We start from the raw sequence: 16897 nt of genomic DNA on the forward strand, positions 1-16897 counted from the left end.
GGCCACTAAATTGTTCGTTGCGCTGGTTGCGCAGATTCCTGCCAGCGAAAAAGGCCTACCAACGCCCATCCGGTTCCCACTGCAGTGGATCTGCTGCTTGATGTTGTGGACCGGTCGGAAAAACTGGATGTACGAACTTATTCGCTCTAAGTTTTCCTCATCATTGTGGGGGGGGGGGGGGGGGGTTGTTTTTTTTATTGCCACTACCACGCGGCCCTGTAAATAGGCTTATTATTTATTTAGCTGCGCGCTCGCGCACGCTCCCATACCCGGTGAGACGGACGAAAACGAAACGAGGCCGGAAGTGGGAGGCAAAACATCCGATTTCCGTCGCGGGGGTGGGAACTATTTTTGAGCAGAAATTGCGAAGGCGTCTCACCAAGACGGCTGCATGACGGAATGCTGGGTATATGTGCGAAAAACACTTTATATTCATGGCCGCACGGGCGTCACAAAACGGCACGTGGCGCGCTTCCGGTTCTAGCCCATTGGGCAGGAAGCCCGGATGCAGGAAGCAGCGCAACAACAACAAAACTCCTAACACGTAGCAAAAAGGGCTTCGGGGCGTGCGATGAAAGGCATCTGTAGGTGGATGGGTGAAATTTTTCAGAGAACTTTAGAAGACCGCATGCAGTAACCGAGTAGGCGATGATGTTAGTTGAAATGAAACGCATTAGCTTCTGCAGCTTGATTATTGATCTGCAGCTGCAACGACAGTCCAATCGTGTGCATGCGCAAAACCTGCTGCTCTGCAACGTGATTTGAGCCTATTAAAATGTTGCAAAAGTGTATCGAGATTGTATCGTACCTCCCCGTTGGCTCACTGTTTCCTGATTTTCGTTCGTGTGTTTTCCCGAGCAACGATGGAAGAAAAGAAGCCTAGTCACGAGTCAGCGCCAGACGCTTGGGAAACTTACAGGAGGCTACGCTCGCCTACAGCACCCGATGCATAATGGAATCAAACAATTTGAATAAATAATGTCGCCTTTCCTGGTCGCATTTCAGGACGTCCCCCGCCGCGGGTCACGTGGTGGCGAGATGGCGTAGAAATTTCCAGCACCAGCCATCCATCCGCCGTCGAGGGCACCTCAGCCATGGTTAATCAACTATTCATCAGTACCGTCTCGAGGGACTTTTTCGGCTCGAAACTGCAGTGCCGTGCAGCCGGCTCCAAGCTCGTCCCGGCCGTGTCGAAGGAGGTCTCCATCCAAGTACACCGTAAGTAGTATACTTTCCCTGTGTTGCGGAAGGAAACCATTGTCCTCGTTGCGCCCGGAAGCGACCACACCGGCAAATCGATAGGCAAATGAAGCATGATGCCTAAAGCGACTTGTCCCGGTATTTCTCCATTTTCACTTTCTTCCACACATTCTCACTCGCTCTCGCTCTGTCTCTTTCTCTCTCCCACGCGCAGTGAAACCGTTACGAGTGAAAATCATTTCCCCGAACGAGCTGCTGACAGCGGGTCGCCCGATTCCAATTAGATGCGAGGCGTGGGGTTCCTTTCCGGCGGCCAAAATCGTGTGGCTGCTCGATGGCGAACCGCTGCGTAGCGCCGACATCACCGTGCACACGGACAGCAACGTAAGTAGCCGATGGCCGAAAGCCCGTTCGTTCGCTAATTCCCGCCCGGTTCCAGGATTCCAATCTGACCTCCAGCATACTGACCCTTCGCGTGACGGCGGAAAACGATGGGGCCGAGCTGGCGTGCCGGGCTTCCAATGCGTGGTTTTCGGGCGGCACTCTCGAGGACAAGCGCATCATAAGCGTTGCATGTAAGTATGGTTGGTGGCCGATCGGTCGTTTTTGAGAGCGAGCATAAATTTCGCGAGGTGATGAAATCTTTAACGACTTCCGTAAATACCGACCCGCGGTGCCGTTATTTATGCGACGTGCGTTAGCGTGAGAAGTGTTGTGGTGGTGTTTTCTTTTTTGTTGTTGTTCCTGTTGTGTTTGGTCTTCCATTTTCCGACACTCAGGCGCCCTTTCGAGAGCGTGCTTTTCTCCGTCCACAACGAGTCGCAGCACCGAGCTTTCGCTAACTAATCATTCAAAGCAACATACGCCTGGCCGTCCGGAGGATGCGCTTTCCGGGACATGCCGCGGGCTGCACACGCGACAATGTGCCGCTCGGTTACGGATGAAAAATAGTGCATGTTACGATTTATCACTCAGCCCGGAATGCAGCAGCCGTATGACGTTTGCCGCGTCCAACGGGGCACAAGAAGACGAAGCCACCTCGTGGATGCCGCGGGCGCCTGCACAGTGACTTACGACCGCCCATTATTGCAACTCAGCACAAACCGAAGAAATGGCCGTCCATTTCCGGCGTGGTGGTGCGAGCGAGACCGACACGGGATAATGGCGGGCGCATTTTCGCCGGAACCGTGACGCAGTGCTGGTTGAACACGGCGCGAAAGCTAATGGTTTTTGCTTTGACCTTCTGCGGTTGCACATTGATTTACGAGCGCGAGCGGCGAGCTGATACCGATGCATCAACCGATCGGGCTGATGAGCTTTAATCATGTCGTGAATTTGGCACTATGCGCGACCATGCGCGACCAGTGAAAGGGGCTTACGCAACCCGGCACGTGGTGCAATAAAATAATTAAAATTCGATTTTATTGAATTTCCCGCGCGCGCGCGCGCGCGTACGACCGTAATTAAAAGCGTTTAAGGCTAAACTGAACGTAATGAAATTTACTTCCACCGCGCGTCCGGACGGCTATTGCGGTTTCGGGTCAGAATGTGCCCGCAACTTCGAATGTAGTTTATTTAACGCCCGATAAACGGGCGCTTCTCCATTCACGCCTCCTCGACCCATCAGCCGATTTCGGTCGTATTTCCGTCCGCTTTCTATTACGTGGCCCGATAAAATGCCCACACCAAAACCGGCGGGTGCTTATCATCATTATCGGCAATAACACGATCTCCAGTGGCGCTAAAGCCATCAGAGTGAAGCTGACCACCCACTTTTGCGCGCCCAGTGGGCATGGGCGTGGACGGCATATCAATATTTTACGCCACACGCCGTTTCTATTTTCGGTGGCTCATTCATTCGCCCATAAAATGCCGTCCACCGTGTGGAAGTAGTTAATTATTTTCGGTACATTTTCGGCGCCCCTTGCACTCCAGTGGGACCGAGCCGCACCGCTTTGTGGTTGGTCTGTTGGTCCTGTGATGCCTGTGGGCTTTCGAGGGTTGTGGATGGAACGTGCACTGGCCAGCGTGATGTAAGGTTTAGCAGGATAAAGCGTACGCAGTGTCTGACCTGTCGAGGCACAATGACTGGTGCAATTTGGGTCGTGCACGGGGTCCAGCTTGTGGTGAGGAACTAATCCCTTTCCCAATGACGTCATGTTTTAAACAGCTTCCAAATGCAGGATGATGCCACACTGCGCTTAATGGAGCTTTGCGAGTTTTCGTTTTTTTTTTGGTTACTACTGCAGCCGCACATTGATATCTGAGTGGTGTTTTCAACGTTTGCCAGAACACGCGTTGTGCCGTAAACAACTTCAATAGCGAAACAACACCAACTAACCCCGTGACTTTGGCTTAGCTTGTTTCCAACACCTTGGCGGGAAAAAGTTCCACCTTTGACCCGGCATCGGGCTCGATGCAGTTCGACTCAATCATCGTGTTCGCCATGGTTCGACCGGTACGTGGTAAAACCTGTCACAACTAACCGTGTGTCACCGCGAGCTCGAGCACTATCAACGTGGAATTATTTTCCCATTTATACGCCCTCGCTCCGTTCGCACGCGCATCCGAACGCGCATTGCCAGCGCACTAGAGCCTAGAGAGGAATCAACCCGGAAGCCTAGAGAGGATCAACTTTGCGTCCGCGTCCCAGCGCGAGCTAGGAGCTGGCCACGTGTCCTTTAATCATCTGACGAATGGGGCGTGTGCAATGGAACGATAAATTCAATTTTATAGTTTCCCTAATGGTGCCCCGGACGGGACGGAAAACGGTTTCGCTAAATGAAACCAGCAACTAGAAGTTGATTGCCAACCGACCGGGGGGCCGTTAGAGCCAAGGGCAAACGAGCCGGCAAAATGGACGCCAACGCCGAATGTCCTTGGGCGCGAAAGCATCCGACGGGGTCCGCCGACGGGATCGAGTATCATCCGTACCGCACGATTGTGCGAATTAAAATTAACTTTTCACTGCATTGTTTCTATTGCTTATTCTCTTTCTGTCACTCTCTCTCTTTCTCCCTCTCTCTCTCTCATGCGCGCAACCATAACCAGACGAACCCGTCGTGTCGGTGCATCTCTCCAACGAGGATCCGAGCCGGGTGATAACGCGCGCCGAGGGTGAAAACGTTACGCTCAAATGCCGGGCGGATGCGAGACCACCGGTCACTTCCTTTTCCTGGTACAAAAACGTAAGTATTATTGCATTTGCCGCTCGTGCCGCTTTTCAGTGACTTCGTGTGGGGAGGAGGTAGAAGGCTATCCTCGTATCCTAGCATCCACCGGCACCAGCACGGTGGTCACGGAGCACGTTCCAGGAAAGGCAGAACCCGGGGCTTAAAAATATGATGCTCTCGTTGGGAAATCAAGCACCTTCATTAGCTCGGTCACTCGCTACCGCACGGTGGGGTGGCGAATCTTCAGAATCGCTGCGGAAACGTTGCCAGGATACGAACGGAAGCGAAAGCCACATAAGTGTCACTGCCGGTGACAACACGACTGCGCACTGGGTGAACGGACGGAAACGAACGAACAGGAGCTCGGCTCTCACACACAGACCGGCCAATGAAGGGTCAGGCTTCATTCTTCTCATGATCCCCAACCGACCCGGACAAACCGATGCCGTTAACGGCGTCCGGTGGTGACCTCGGCAGGAAAGCAGGAAAGAGCCCTAATGCGACCGCCGGGAGCGGGTTTCCGGAGCCGTGGGTTTCCGGCACGTAATTAAATCATTAATCCCTTATTTCAAACAAATTAATCTTATTACTATCTTTCGCCCCTCGGAGCCATACCAATCCTTCAGATATAATTAGTTTTACTACTACCACCGCAGTCACGGCAAGTCATTGACGAAAGGAGCCATGGTGCCTTTCGCTCATGCCCTCGAGGCTCATACTTCCGGTCGGTGTTTCGCATTGGGTCGAACGAAATCGCCTCCGATGGGGGCTGGCTGTCGGTACTCAATCGCCTTATCGTGCCTGATCGATGGCAAGTCGGTTTGGCTGCATTTTTATTCACACAGCTCCGGATGGCTTAATTAACCAGACAGTAGCCAAGCAGGTCGCACGGAGTAAGGTGTATAAATCCAATTAAAGAGATGCCGGTCATAATTCAATTTGTATAAATAGTGGCCCGCTCACGCCAGCGAGCTCTACGCTGATACGCTAAAAGTGCCGTTTCGATGTGAAGCTTGATTTTGTTTTCCTTTCCAGCCCTCGCGTTTCGCCCCATGCTAAGGTTAGCTCGGTCAGAGAATGGCGGATGAGAAAATCAAGCTTCAATCTAAGGCTTCCCAGCTGGCGTTCTGCCGTTAAAGCTGAACGATACCACCAATAGGACTCACACCAGCCAGCGGCTCGCCGGGACAGAAACGACGCCATTCAACGGCGAGAGTGCATAAAGATGAAGCGATGCTTTTGGAGTTATTGCAGACGATCGCCACACGATAACGGCATCACGTCTTTAAAAGAAGCAGCTGCTGCCACAGAACATTGCACCCGTGATGGATGGCACCGTAAGAGAAGCTTATGGTTACGGTGGGACCACAACCTCGAGCTACCCCGAGAGGAACGATCCCCGGGGTTTGACGATGGCCAAGCTCAATTTAATTATCACCATGCCAGCTCGCTTCTGTCTCTCTTTCTCGGTGTCCGGGAGACTAATGCTGCCGGGGTACAGCGCTGGCACGAACATGGATTTGCTGGCTGTTGACCTGGCTCAAACGGCTTGCATGGCCTCGTATCCGTGGCACGTTCTGCTGGGGCTGAAAAGCTCGAGTTCTAGCAGCATCGGAAAATTCCACGGAATCTCCTGCAAGTGACACTGATATGGCGCCGAACAAGACGGTTGCCGCAGATCAACCGAGTTGTGCTGCGCAACGTTCGGCTCAGCTCGAGAACAGAGAAAGCTTGCCCGGGGAAAACACACCCGTAGGGTGGAATCTTCTTCAGCGTGGCAGGGGTGGTAACAAAAGAAAATTCGAAAAGTTAACCCCTCACAGATGACAGGCCTTATTTTCCGATGACATTCGCGTGGAGGATCTCCAGCCTGCCACAAGATGGCGTCCTGATTTTGTCCAACAAAGCGTCTGTCTACCGTGCTCGATATCTGAATCCTGCGAAAAGGATACGTCACCGCGTCGCTTTCCATTCCATCGTGACCCGCACTCCCATCGACCATCGAATGCGTGCGATTTTCATTGGATGCGAAGATTGCGAACCAATCGGCACTTGGGCTTCCATCCCTAGCGCCATTCGAATGGTATTTTCCACCAGCAACGACACAATCCCTAACCACCCACGTTTCCGTTTTTCCACACGCACACCCACACACCCACCCGAAACCGTCGTCACCGTCGACCGCTCGGCAAAAAGGGGCAGGCAGACGATTCGATGGTTGGAAAGATAAAACTAATTAATTTCCCCTACGATGGCAGGATGTCCCTGCTGTCGGTTTCATCCTTTTCGGTCACCTACCCACCACCGGGATCCATTTCCAATCGCAGCCCACCCAACAATCACCCAAATTGTTCGTGCTCAATGTCAAAGGAATCGTTATTAGCTGCTTCTCGGGCGAGTGATGGCGGTGAAGTGATGTAAAGTTTGCTTGTTTCCTTTCAATTTAGCCGACCGAGGTACGACTAGGAGGCTAACTTTACTCGTGACGCGTGGCGCTCCCTGCCGAATCGATTCCACTTTGACCTACGCGCAAAAAGTTCGGTGCAAACGAGCGTCGCTAAAGTTGCGGTCATCTTTCGCGTTACGGAGCGTTACCGGCAGTACACCGACGGCGGGTTCGGTTTGGGTTTCAAGTTTGCCAATTAACGCAAACGCGATTACTGCCACTTTGGTCAATGATTGTGGCTCGTGCTCGTGCTTTTTTGTTTGAGTCTGATGGCGATGTTCGATGTTTCGCTAGTCGCACAATTGAAGGCATAGTAGGTTTGTTTGACTATTGTATTGATTTCTGCCGTCGGCAATCACTAGCTGTCATGATTTGTACGCTAGATTGCGTCAACCAACACCTCGCTAAGCATCCACTGCCTACTGTGTGACTGCAACTTTTGCTTCAGCGAATTTAACAGCGTTCGTTGAAAGTGCATTGCTCAAACCGCTGCCAGTACATTTGATCGATGATGGGGAGACCCCGACGTCGGATCAAAAAATCAATAGCACCATGGTGTGCAATCGGGATCGTTGGGTTGTTGTAACACATGAGCGTGACAGTTCAATTATAGCTCGATTTTTTACCTTTCTCACACGCTGACCATTGCCAACCCACAACCGAAAGGATCCCTCCAGGCTCTCGTGGCTCACGCCCTAATGGTGGTTTGGTTTGATGGCTCGGGTCGGGTGACGCGTTATCGAAACTCGCACTGAGCGCAGGGAAACGAACAAGCGCATTTTCATCCAAACATGGCAGCTAAAGATTTGTAACAAATGTTCATCTATCGCCGCAACGAGATCTATCATTAGCCAGCCAACCAAGCGAGCGGGGGGGGCTCGATCGATTGGAGTTGTCGTCGTCGCTCTTGTCGGTGCCCAAAAAGGGAAAAGCGAGTACTCTCGCTGTTCCGGTGGGATCAAGGCGCTAATGATGTGCTTGTTCCCGCAATCCCGCTGTCACTTGGTTGCGCACCGACACGTCCTTGCGCGAAAGGGCTTCCGAGTTTTGTCGAGTGCTTTTCGCACGACCATCGACCAAGTACATCCGTATTCCCACGCTTCAGTGGCGCAACCGTGGAGCCTCATTCGTACCTTCGAACCCATTTCCACCCGCACACACTTGATTATGTTCATTTTTTCTTCTTCTTCTCTCTGTGCTTTCTTCCTTTCCCAACGCAGAACATGAGAATGTCCGGAGAAAATGGAGAAACCTTGTACTTGACGCAGCTGGAGCGGGAAAGCGCCGGTTCGTACGCCTGTGCCGCATCAAACACGGAAGGTGAAACGCGCAGTTCATCTTTAACGCTCAAAATACAGTGTAAGTATAGTTCACGGGCGGTGTCGGTAGCGAGATAAACACGTGGCAACGACATTTTAATGAGTGCCAGGCACAGTCGCACGGCACCAGCAGTTGGAAACTGATACGTGCGCGTTAAGTTACGGGAGCGAAAATATGCCCTGCCATGAAAAATAAAATGGGCTGAGCCCATTGAGCCTCGCAGCATGCGGCACAGTTCGTGTGACTCGGCGCTCTTTGGTAAGACGTTTCATTCGGTATGCAAATTTGCTCCAAAACCATATTTACAAGAGCCGCCGGGGCCGTAAATTGAATTACGTATTCATTTTCTCGGTTTTTTTTATTTCTACCTGCCCTCCTCAAGCAGCGGGAAATTAGTTGCTATAACTTGTGATACATTTAAGACAAACTGTTTGACCAGCACCATGTTGCCGCCGGGTGGCCACATCCTTCCACACGACCGAAAACACCTGCAATCTCTCATTACCATCTGACTCATCTTAATTGTGTTGGTCGTATTTTTGCTCCACCCCAGCAAAACCATTACCATAATTGAAAATCCATGAAAATTTAACGTCCCAGGTCCCGTCGTTCGGGCTCGTACCCCCGTGAGAGTGATCCGTGTCGGTGCGGGCGTGGGAGGATAAGCGTACTGGCCGTAAAAATAAAAAAAAAAAAACCGCCCGTAAAATGTTCGATGCTCGATAACCTCGGACCGAACCGGTCGAGAGCCCAAAGATGGCCGGCTACGGGCCGGGCGCGAGTGGAAAAGAAAATCGTTAAACATGCGCGTTTCCCATGGCGCGTCATGGCAGGGATAGTGAGCGAGTGAGACCGGCTGGTGCTTCAATAATTGGAGCCTATTTAAATGTAAATTGTGCCTCCATCGTCAACCAACGAACGCGGTGTGGGGGGGGGGGGAATGGAGCCTCTCGCGGAGGCAACAAAATACATAATTGATTCATGATAACAGGTCCCCCGGTCCTGAAGGTCCTGTGATCTCGTTCCTTCGTCGGCTCGGAATGGCCCGTGGTGTGGGCTCGGTAGCTCGGAAGAGCTTATTAGTTTCAGAAAACGAGTCGTAGAGCTGGAAAGCTATCGCACGCAGTGGAATATGGTGCGAGTTGAAGTTGAAGAGAAAAAACATCTCCATATCGTTGTTAGGCAAAAGAAACGCCTATCCAGGTGCCTATCCGAGCGTCCGCTCCATCCGTCCGTACATGTTTGTTTGCCCGAAATCAAGGGTCTTCTAAATAAATACCACAAGCTCGGGCATAAACATAAACACAAGCCCTTTAGCAGGGCGTTTCAGCGTGTTTCAGCGAGATAAGCAATGTATATTACGCCACAGCTACCGCGTGATGTACCTTAACAATCGTTCTTTTTCGATGCTTTCGCCCAAAAGCGCTTGCCAAAAACCGAACACTAATAAATCTTATTTTTATCACGCACAACAGATTTGTCGGGTTTTCTGTTTGATCAATCATCTAACGCGCTCGCCCATTGCCAATAATCCAGCTGCATTCGGGCCGGCATCGTTGCCGGCGGCGAACGCTGAAACACATTGCACACATCGTCGGGATAATTGAATAAACTGAAAGCCAGCATAAAGCATAACAAACGATAATCATCGAACACTGCGAAGGGCGAGAGCAAGGGACTGCTGCGCAACTTGACGCTGGCGTCTTGCTTTTCATGTGCTATCAGTAACATATCAGCGAAATGGTCACAGCTCGTCGTGGCCGATGGCGGAAGCACTAGGAAAACACCCAGGAAAAAGCGAATGGGGCTCTACTTCTCTGGCTGAGCCGGAGGAAAAAACACCGACACTGCCCATTGCCGTGAATCAAGCTCGAAATGGCTGCGAAGCCGCCGGAACCAAGCCGACGCAGGAACGGCGAAGGCAAACAAACCGGTGAGGCAAATTCCCGCCGGCGATAATCAAGACAAGTTCCGCCAGTATCGTCGGGAGCTTCCGTAAGGACCTTCGCCGCCGTCGTCATCGTCCTTGCTGCCGTTCGTCTACAGTCACTCGGCACTTAGTTGCTTATTCGTTAGTCCCTTCCTGCTCGGTCCGGTTACGGATGGGGGCTCCCAGGGCTAGGCTTTGTCCGCAGGCAGTTCATCCTATCCACCGTCAATGGAGGGTGAAGAAGATAATATTTCCGTTAGGGGACAATTCTTTTTTTTTTAGTTTCTTTCTCCCGGTCGGAACCCAGCATCGCGAGCCGTTTTGCAGACATCGTACCCATCGTAGTCGGCTGGCGACTTATGTGGGGATGTGTGTTTTCGGTCGGTATTGCTTCGCATCCCATCCGAGTGAGACGGCATTCCGCATTGCACACAAAAATACACACAACATTCTGCTTGCTGGGTCGCGCAGATGCCACCGGACGGCATAGTAAAGCTCGATTCAATATACCTACGAGACCGACGGGCCAAGCCAACCGCAACGCAAAAAAATAAAAGGGGCTACTCAAATCTTGCCTTATACATCTCATAAACACTTCGCCCGAACACACACACACTCAGTGCGCCATCGGAGGCGTATAAATGGTTGATATGTTGACCTCCGTACTCGCTTTAAACGGTGCTGGCGGGCGCAAACGTTTCACCTCGCAGGACACCACACGTCCTACCGTCGTGATCGGTTGAATTAGTCTCGGGTGGGGGATAAAAACGTGCTCCCAGATTTGGAGCCACTTTGAAGCCTTGAGAGGAACCCTTGGTGAAAGCAATGGAATTAAAATCTGTGAATAATGAATGAACCGGGGTTCGGGCAGGATTCCACTGGCCGGAATGTGGAGTAGCTTCACCGGGTGGTTCAACCGTCACCCCAGCCCAAAAGGATCGTTTCGTCGCAGTCTCGTTGTGCTTCGGGGCTAGTTTTCCGTACCTTACACACCCACGTTCTTGCTGGGTCGTTACTGGCTGGGTGTACAGCATCAATGCGTCCCACTCGGAGAACCGTCGAACGGAAATAATCTCCCCACGACAAGCTCAGCACGGAAACGGCAAAAACCGGAGACCCCAGCGAGCTGGTACTGAAATAAAGAGACGCCGAGTTTGTTTTGTTTTTGTTTCGACATGTTTAAACAATTCCTTGGAACCGGTAAGCACGAAATGTGGGGCATAAGAATTTCTCCCAACCCGGCAGCGCTGCGAGAGCTCCACCGAGCGCAACCTTTAAAATATTTGTGAAAGGATTTTTCTCCGGCCCACCGCCGACGCAACCCTTTTTCGCCCGAACGACACGGTTCAGAAGTTCGGGTGAGTTTCGTGAGTTCACAGCGCATTGTTGCGACGAAGCCTGAGGCAACGACAAAATGGTTGCCCAACATTTCAAGCATTGCTCCCTCGCACACGGTACCGAATTGCGTGGGTTGTGTACCGTTCCTGATACGTTCGTCGTGCGGTGGTTTCTTTCACTTCACGCGGTAGCCGCCGATTCTGCTGGGATTCTGCTTTATGCGTTTGAAGAGATATACCATTTAACATTGTCGTCTTTGTGCGCGCGCGCGCGCGCTTTGATCCAACGTTTGATCCTCGCTGTTTCATAATCCTATCACTGTAAAACCTCCGTTTCGTGTGAACAAGCGCTAATCGACCGGTCTTACAGCTCTCAATCAAAGCGGCACGGCACTTATCCGGTTTCCACCGGGTTTTCTCCGTATCGTTTCAGTTGCACCACGCTGCAAACCGGGCACGGAGCAAACCTCGGTCGGGTCGCTGAACATGCACTCGCTGCACGTCAAGTGTGAGGTAGAAGCCGACCCACCGGATGGAGTGCGGTTTAGCTGGACGTACAACAACACGCGCAACGTTTCGCCCGTGCTGAACTCTCGCATCAGCTCGCACGGACTCGTCAGCACCATGACCTACCTGCCCCAGTCGGACTCGGAGCTGGTGACGCTGGCCTGCTGGGCGATCAACAATGTCGGCCGGCAAACGGTGCCCTGTCTGATACATATTTTACCCGCAAGTACGTCACGGCCCTGCCCTAAAAAGCGGCCATTTTTTTTCTCTCCAGGAGCTGCACATTTCCAGCGACACCTGCAGGCGCAGGCGACATTGATTAGAACCGAACGCAGCACGTCAGTAGTCCGGGCGGGTGCACAGTGATTGCTAAAATGCGTTCCCACGTTTGCGTACACTCGCATAAAAAAAAGCCACCGAACACGATCAACCCATAAATGAGAAGTGCGAAATCAAATCAACACATCCTCACCGGGCTGGGTAGAATGAAAATAGTGATGCGATAGCAAAGCAATCTCCGTGCACCGGACGGCTATGGACGGGCTTGGTTCACATCTCGCCAGAAGTCTGTCTGTCGCGCGCGGCTTGCGGCAGTTACTAGCAAATATGCTCTATTTCCATGGCTTTTAATTAAAAATGCTGATGTTTGTGTCTTCTCGCATGGTCTTCCGATTTCTTTTCCACGACATCCAACACCGTCTGACCGTGGACACTGGACACCGGATGACCGCTCTCGCTGGTGGATTGATCGAAACGCAGAGATTCCGGACACGCCCCGGAGCTGTGAGCTGCACAACGACACCGTGCTCGAGGTCGTGTGCCTGGCCGGTAGTGACGGTGGACTGCTGCAGTCGTTCTTGCTTGAGGTCGTCGGTGGTGCGGCACCTTCGGCGTACAATCTGGACTACACCCGTGGCCCGCCCACGGAGATCGATAATGAAATTTCCACCATGAACGATCAGGTAATGGCATTTGTTTGTCCGTTTGGCAGCGCTTGGGGAACCTGGCGGCTATTTACCGGGACCGTGTGATGGTGCGCACATGGTAAATATTGTACTGCCGTGCCTACAGTTGATGGTTCTGCTCGATAGCTGGCTATTCGTTGTTGGAGAAACTATCAAGCAATGGTCGTACAAAACACGACATAAAATTTGCCTTTTGAAGTCGTGTGCTAAAAAATACGGTAAAAGTACGAACGCGAATCTGAAATGCTATTTAACAGGATGCTACCCTCGCAAGTAGTTAGATCCAAATCTCATTTGTGTGCTTGCGCGGTTTTTTTGAGCTAGTACAAGGATCTCTATACAAAGAACAACTTCATAAAACGCATAATCAAACGGGGCCCTTACTGTTGCATCCTTAGAGGAATAATTAAACACACCTTCTGCACGACATGGACACAGTTGCTGCTCACGTACCGTTCGTGAGTTATTTGTGTTATAGAACGCAATGGTTTGTTGTTCCTGCTGGCATCCTAAATGCACGGATCGTACAGACGTACAGCACCAACATCAACGCTACCGCTGAAGGATCCACCCATCGAGACCAGTTTCCATGCGCGCCCATCACACGCGGCACCGCCAGAAATGTCACCAATTAAAACTTAATCCCGCTTCGCTTCTGTTTATGTATTTTCGTCCGCAGGCCACATTAGCGCCATTATTTCGTATCCAGGAGCAGGTACCGCAGTTTAAATTGCACAGCTTAGAGCCGGGTCGGGACTATCAGCTGCTGGTGTACGCTGTCAACGCAAAGGGCAAAAGTGATCCACCGTTCGTTATCGATAAAGTGCGCGTCGGCTCGGCACTCGTGCCACCGTACGGTAAGTTTCCACGAGGCCGTTCTCGAAGCACACGCGATTCCGGAGAGCTTTTACAGAGATCCCACTTTAATTATAATCTCTCGGCTGGCTGTAGCTGTAAAACCACCACGGCACCGACGGCAAGTGCTACGCTTCAGTCGTGATCGTACGTGAGCTATCACCAGAATAGTTGTGTAACAGCATTCGAAGCTATGGATGGGCAAACTATCGCTTTTGATAACTGCAAGCACACGAAGCGTGTTCGCTTTTGGACTTGAGCAAGCACCGCAGAGCCGCTTCGGGGTTTATTTACCGTACCTTGTGGTGGTTATATTGCTCGCTTGGTGCACAAAATACTCTTGTCTTTCGTGGAAGAAAAATGTTTGTTAAGTGGAAAATTCGGAAAAGTGGATAAATTACGGGAAATAGTAATTCTCCACTCTGAAGTTTTGCGAGTTTCTCATCCACGCTGACATGAGCATGCGTTAATGTACTCACTTCTTTAGACTGCATTTACCTTCGTGTGGCAACCAACTTCAGAGTATGAATGGTTTCAATTTCATGTTTAGTTTGACACCGGTTTCCCTCGGGCTGACTCTTGAACAAGATACATCATACTTCCGTTAATGTACTTTTTTTTTCGTCAGTCCACAAATTGAAGCTGTTACACAGGCTCCATGACAGCCGGCCGGATTCGTTGTACAATTCCGCACAAGGGAAATGGCTTGTGCTCCCGGCAACTTGATCCGCCGAGTGGAGTGTAAATGATTTTCTCTTCCTTTCGTTGAATCTTCTCCCTCATTACCTTGGCAATGGCCCCGAGTTTCAACGCGTCCTTTCTCGGGTGCTAGATGCGGAAGTATGTGATGGAAAATTTTGATCCCTTTCTTTCCGTTTGGCTCCATTTTCTCTTTTGGGTGTGAGCGATTGTTAGAATCGAGATAAACACACACACACACACACACACACCCGTTCCGCATCCGGTGGAGGGAATCGGTGGATCAACAATGCATTAGAAAAGGCACCGACGAGACCGGGTCCGGGAAAGCCAACGCCCGAAAAAGGGTCCGTATTTTGCATACCCACACGTCATCGACGGCGCAAAACAGGCCGATAGTCCGTTTGCCCGAGCGAAGGAATCAATTTCAGGCCGGCCCTTGCGCTTGCCCTGCATGGCCAGCAACAACAAAAAAAAACGAAAAAGGATTCGGATGCTTTTCACGGGGTAAAATGGCGCGAAGCAAGAAGAAGCCAACAAAACGAGACCAATTCCGTTCCCGAATCGATCGTTCATGGTATAGAATAACCATCAATCTTGTGTTTTCATTTGCGAGTGAAACCCGTGACAGGCGGTGGCCAGTGCCTGTGCTGGCCCGTGACCAGTGGGAATCGACTGCAAAGGCGTAGGGCAGTGTGGTCCTTTTCAAATAACGATCCCGTATGTGCCACCGTGGTTGGCGTGGGAACGGGCATAGGTTCAACTTGTGTTTTTTTTTTCTTCTCCTGTCAGCATTCGCTTTTGGTTTTATTAAGAGATTGAGTAATGGATAGATTAATCGAGAAAATATACCCATTTTCCAGCCCCGGACAGGTGTGCGAGTGCGAGGCAATAAGTTATATTTCTTTTTCCGTGCCGAATCGCCGAGCATCAATCTTTGCGATGCTTCAATGTTATGTGTTATGTTAAGCTGCTTGAACTCCTTTTAGAAAAATGTGAATTTGCAAATAATCTGTTTTTTTTTACGACGTTGTTCTAATAACTCTACCCTGCACTCCACAGTTGATGAAACCATTATCTCGGAAGATCCAACACCGGCGGAAACGTCACACCAGGACAAGCAGAAGCAGCAGTCACAGATGGTTATGTTTGCCGCAGTGGCGGCCGCCGTAGGTGTCATTATATCCTCCATTATCGTTGCCGGATTCGTCGCGATATGCAGGCTCAAGCGACAGAAGCCACCCGAACCACAAGAAGTCCGGAAGCGCATGCGGTAAGCCCTCGTTTCTAGTGTACGATTCAAGCGATCACGAGCGGAAAACCATAATCCTTCAGGGAATGGAACTGATACGACCGCAGCAGAGGAATGTGATAATCGGGAAGCGTTTTTCCATCAAAACCGGTCCTTGAGAAAGGTGCCCAGGCAATGCGGTGGAGGTGTTGATGCAAGTCATCAATTTGAAATGAGGCTCGCTCGAACGACGCACACCACGCCAGACATTTTTTGTGCTGCGTCAGTTATTTTATTGCGAGACGTGTTAAATAAAACGACCATATGCTCTAAACAAGCCGTGATATAACATAAGTTATATATTTTTGGTTCCCTTGGTGATCCTTATAACATAAATCAACGGCGTTACAATCAAAGAATCACATTCAACGGATTGAATTTCATAAGTTTGGCTTTATAATTTATAATTCTTTTCCCGTTTGGATCAACCATTTGCTTCGATCAACCACCTATGAAAAGTATGATTTGAATTCAACAGACCGATAACAAGCTCGGACATCATTTCCTATGAAAATTTGATGCGGGAAGAAAAAAACACCCTCTTTCAAAACCTTTTCTAGCGCCATTACCGATTCAAACTGTAAGCGTTTCAGTGGCGAGAGCAGCCCATTTTGTGGCAGCTCAGTTCTTTTCAACCAGCCCTTCCACTACCACCTAATTTTGCGAATACTTCGAAATCGAATACAGATTCACCGAACCACCGAGCGTTCCTGGAAGCTTGGAACGAAATAATGATATGCGTCATTTTCCGTCTTCCGACTAATCCCAAGGGTTAATGATGCCGACCGTGGTTGGGTCCCGGCGTAAAACGGATCACGTTGGGCCCTGACCATCGGAAACGAACGGTGCACGGTTTTCCCACGGCCACAGCGAACCCATTGGCAGGGGCACAAATAATTCTTCGCTTTTCATTTCCCTATAGAATACGATTCCTTTGCCCACCAACGACCGTAGCTGAAGCGCGTCGATCCGGCGCTTTCAGGGGCCATTAGGCCGTCTGACGAAGGCTTGCGCCGGGCCACCGTCTGGAGACTTGAGCCGGCCGGGCTGGTTTCGGAAAGTGCTTTCTGTTCATCGTTCCAGCGAGAAGATTTCTTCTGCAAAACCGTCCGGCTCTACGTGAAACGGCCTGGGCTACGGTTTCCTCCGCAGAATTTTGCTGCAGTAAGGCGCC

The 16897-nt window shown here is 50.9% G+C and overlaps 1 protein-coding gene across 2 annotated transcripts in view; it reads left to right on the forward strand.

Moving 5' to 3' along the window:
• Positions 1 to 16897, forward strand: part of LOC128721649 (nephrin) — a 57936-nt gene that overhangs the window by 33763 nt on the left and 7276 nt on the right. For both annotated transcript variants that reach the window (XM_053815422.1, XM_053815423.1), the window contains exons 5-13: positions 1006 to 1218; positions 1415 to 1584; positions 1640 to 1775; positions 4252 to 4388; positions 8040 to 8178; positions 11840 to 12139; positions 12673 to 12875; positions 13558 to 13735; positions 15495 to 15705. In XM_053815422.1, the coding sequence (XP_053671397.1) occupies positions 1006 to 1218; positions 1415 to 1584; positions 1640 to 1775; positions 4252 to 4388; positions 8040 to 8178; positions 11840 to 12139; positions 12673 to 12875; positions 13558 to 13735; positions 15495 to 15705 (1687 nt within the window). The remainder of the gene's footprint in view (positions 1 to 1005; positions 1219 to 1414; positions 1585 to 1639; positions 1776 to 4251; positions 4389 to 8039; positions 8179 to 11839; positions 12140 to 12672; positions 12876 to 13557; positions 13736 to 15494; positions 15706 to 16897) is intronic.

Source organism: Anopheles nili, chromosome 2, assembly GCF_943737925.1.
Source record: "Anopheles nili chromosome 2, idAnoNiliSN_F5_01, whole genome shotgun sequence".
Lineage (NCBI taxonomy): Eukaryota > Metazoa > Arthropoda > Insecta > Diptera > Culicidae > Anopheles > Anopheles nili.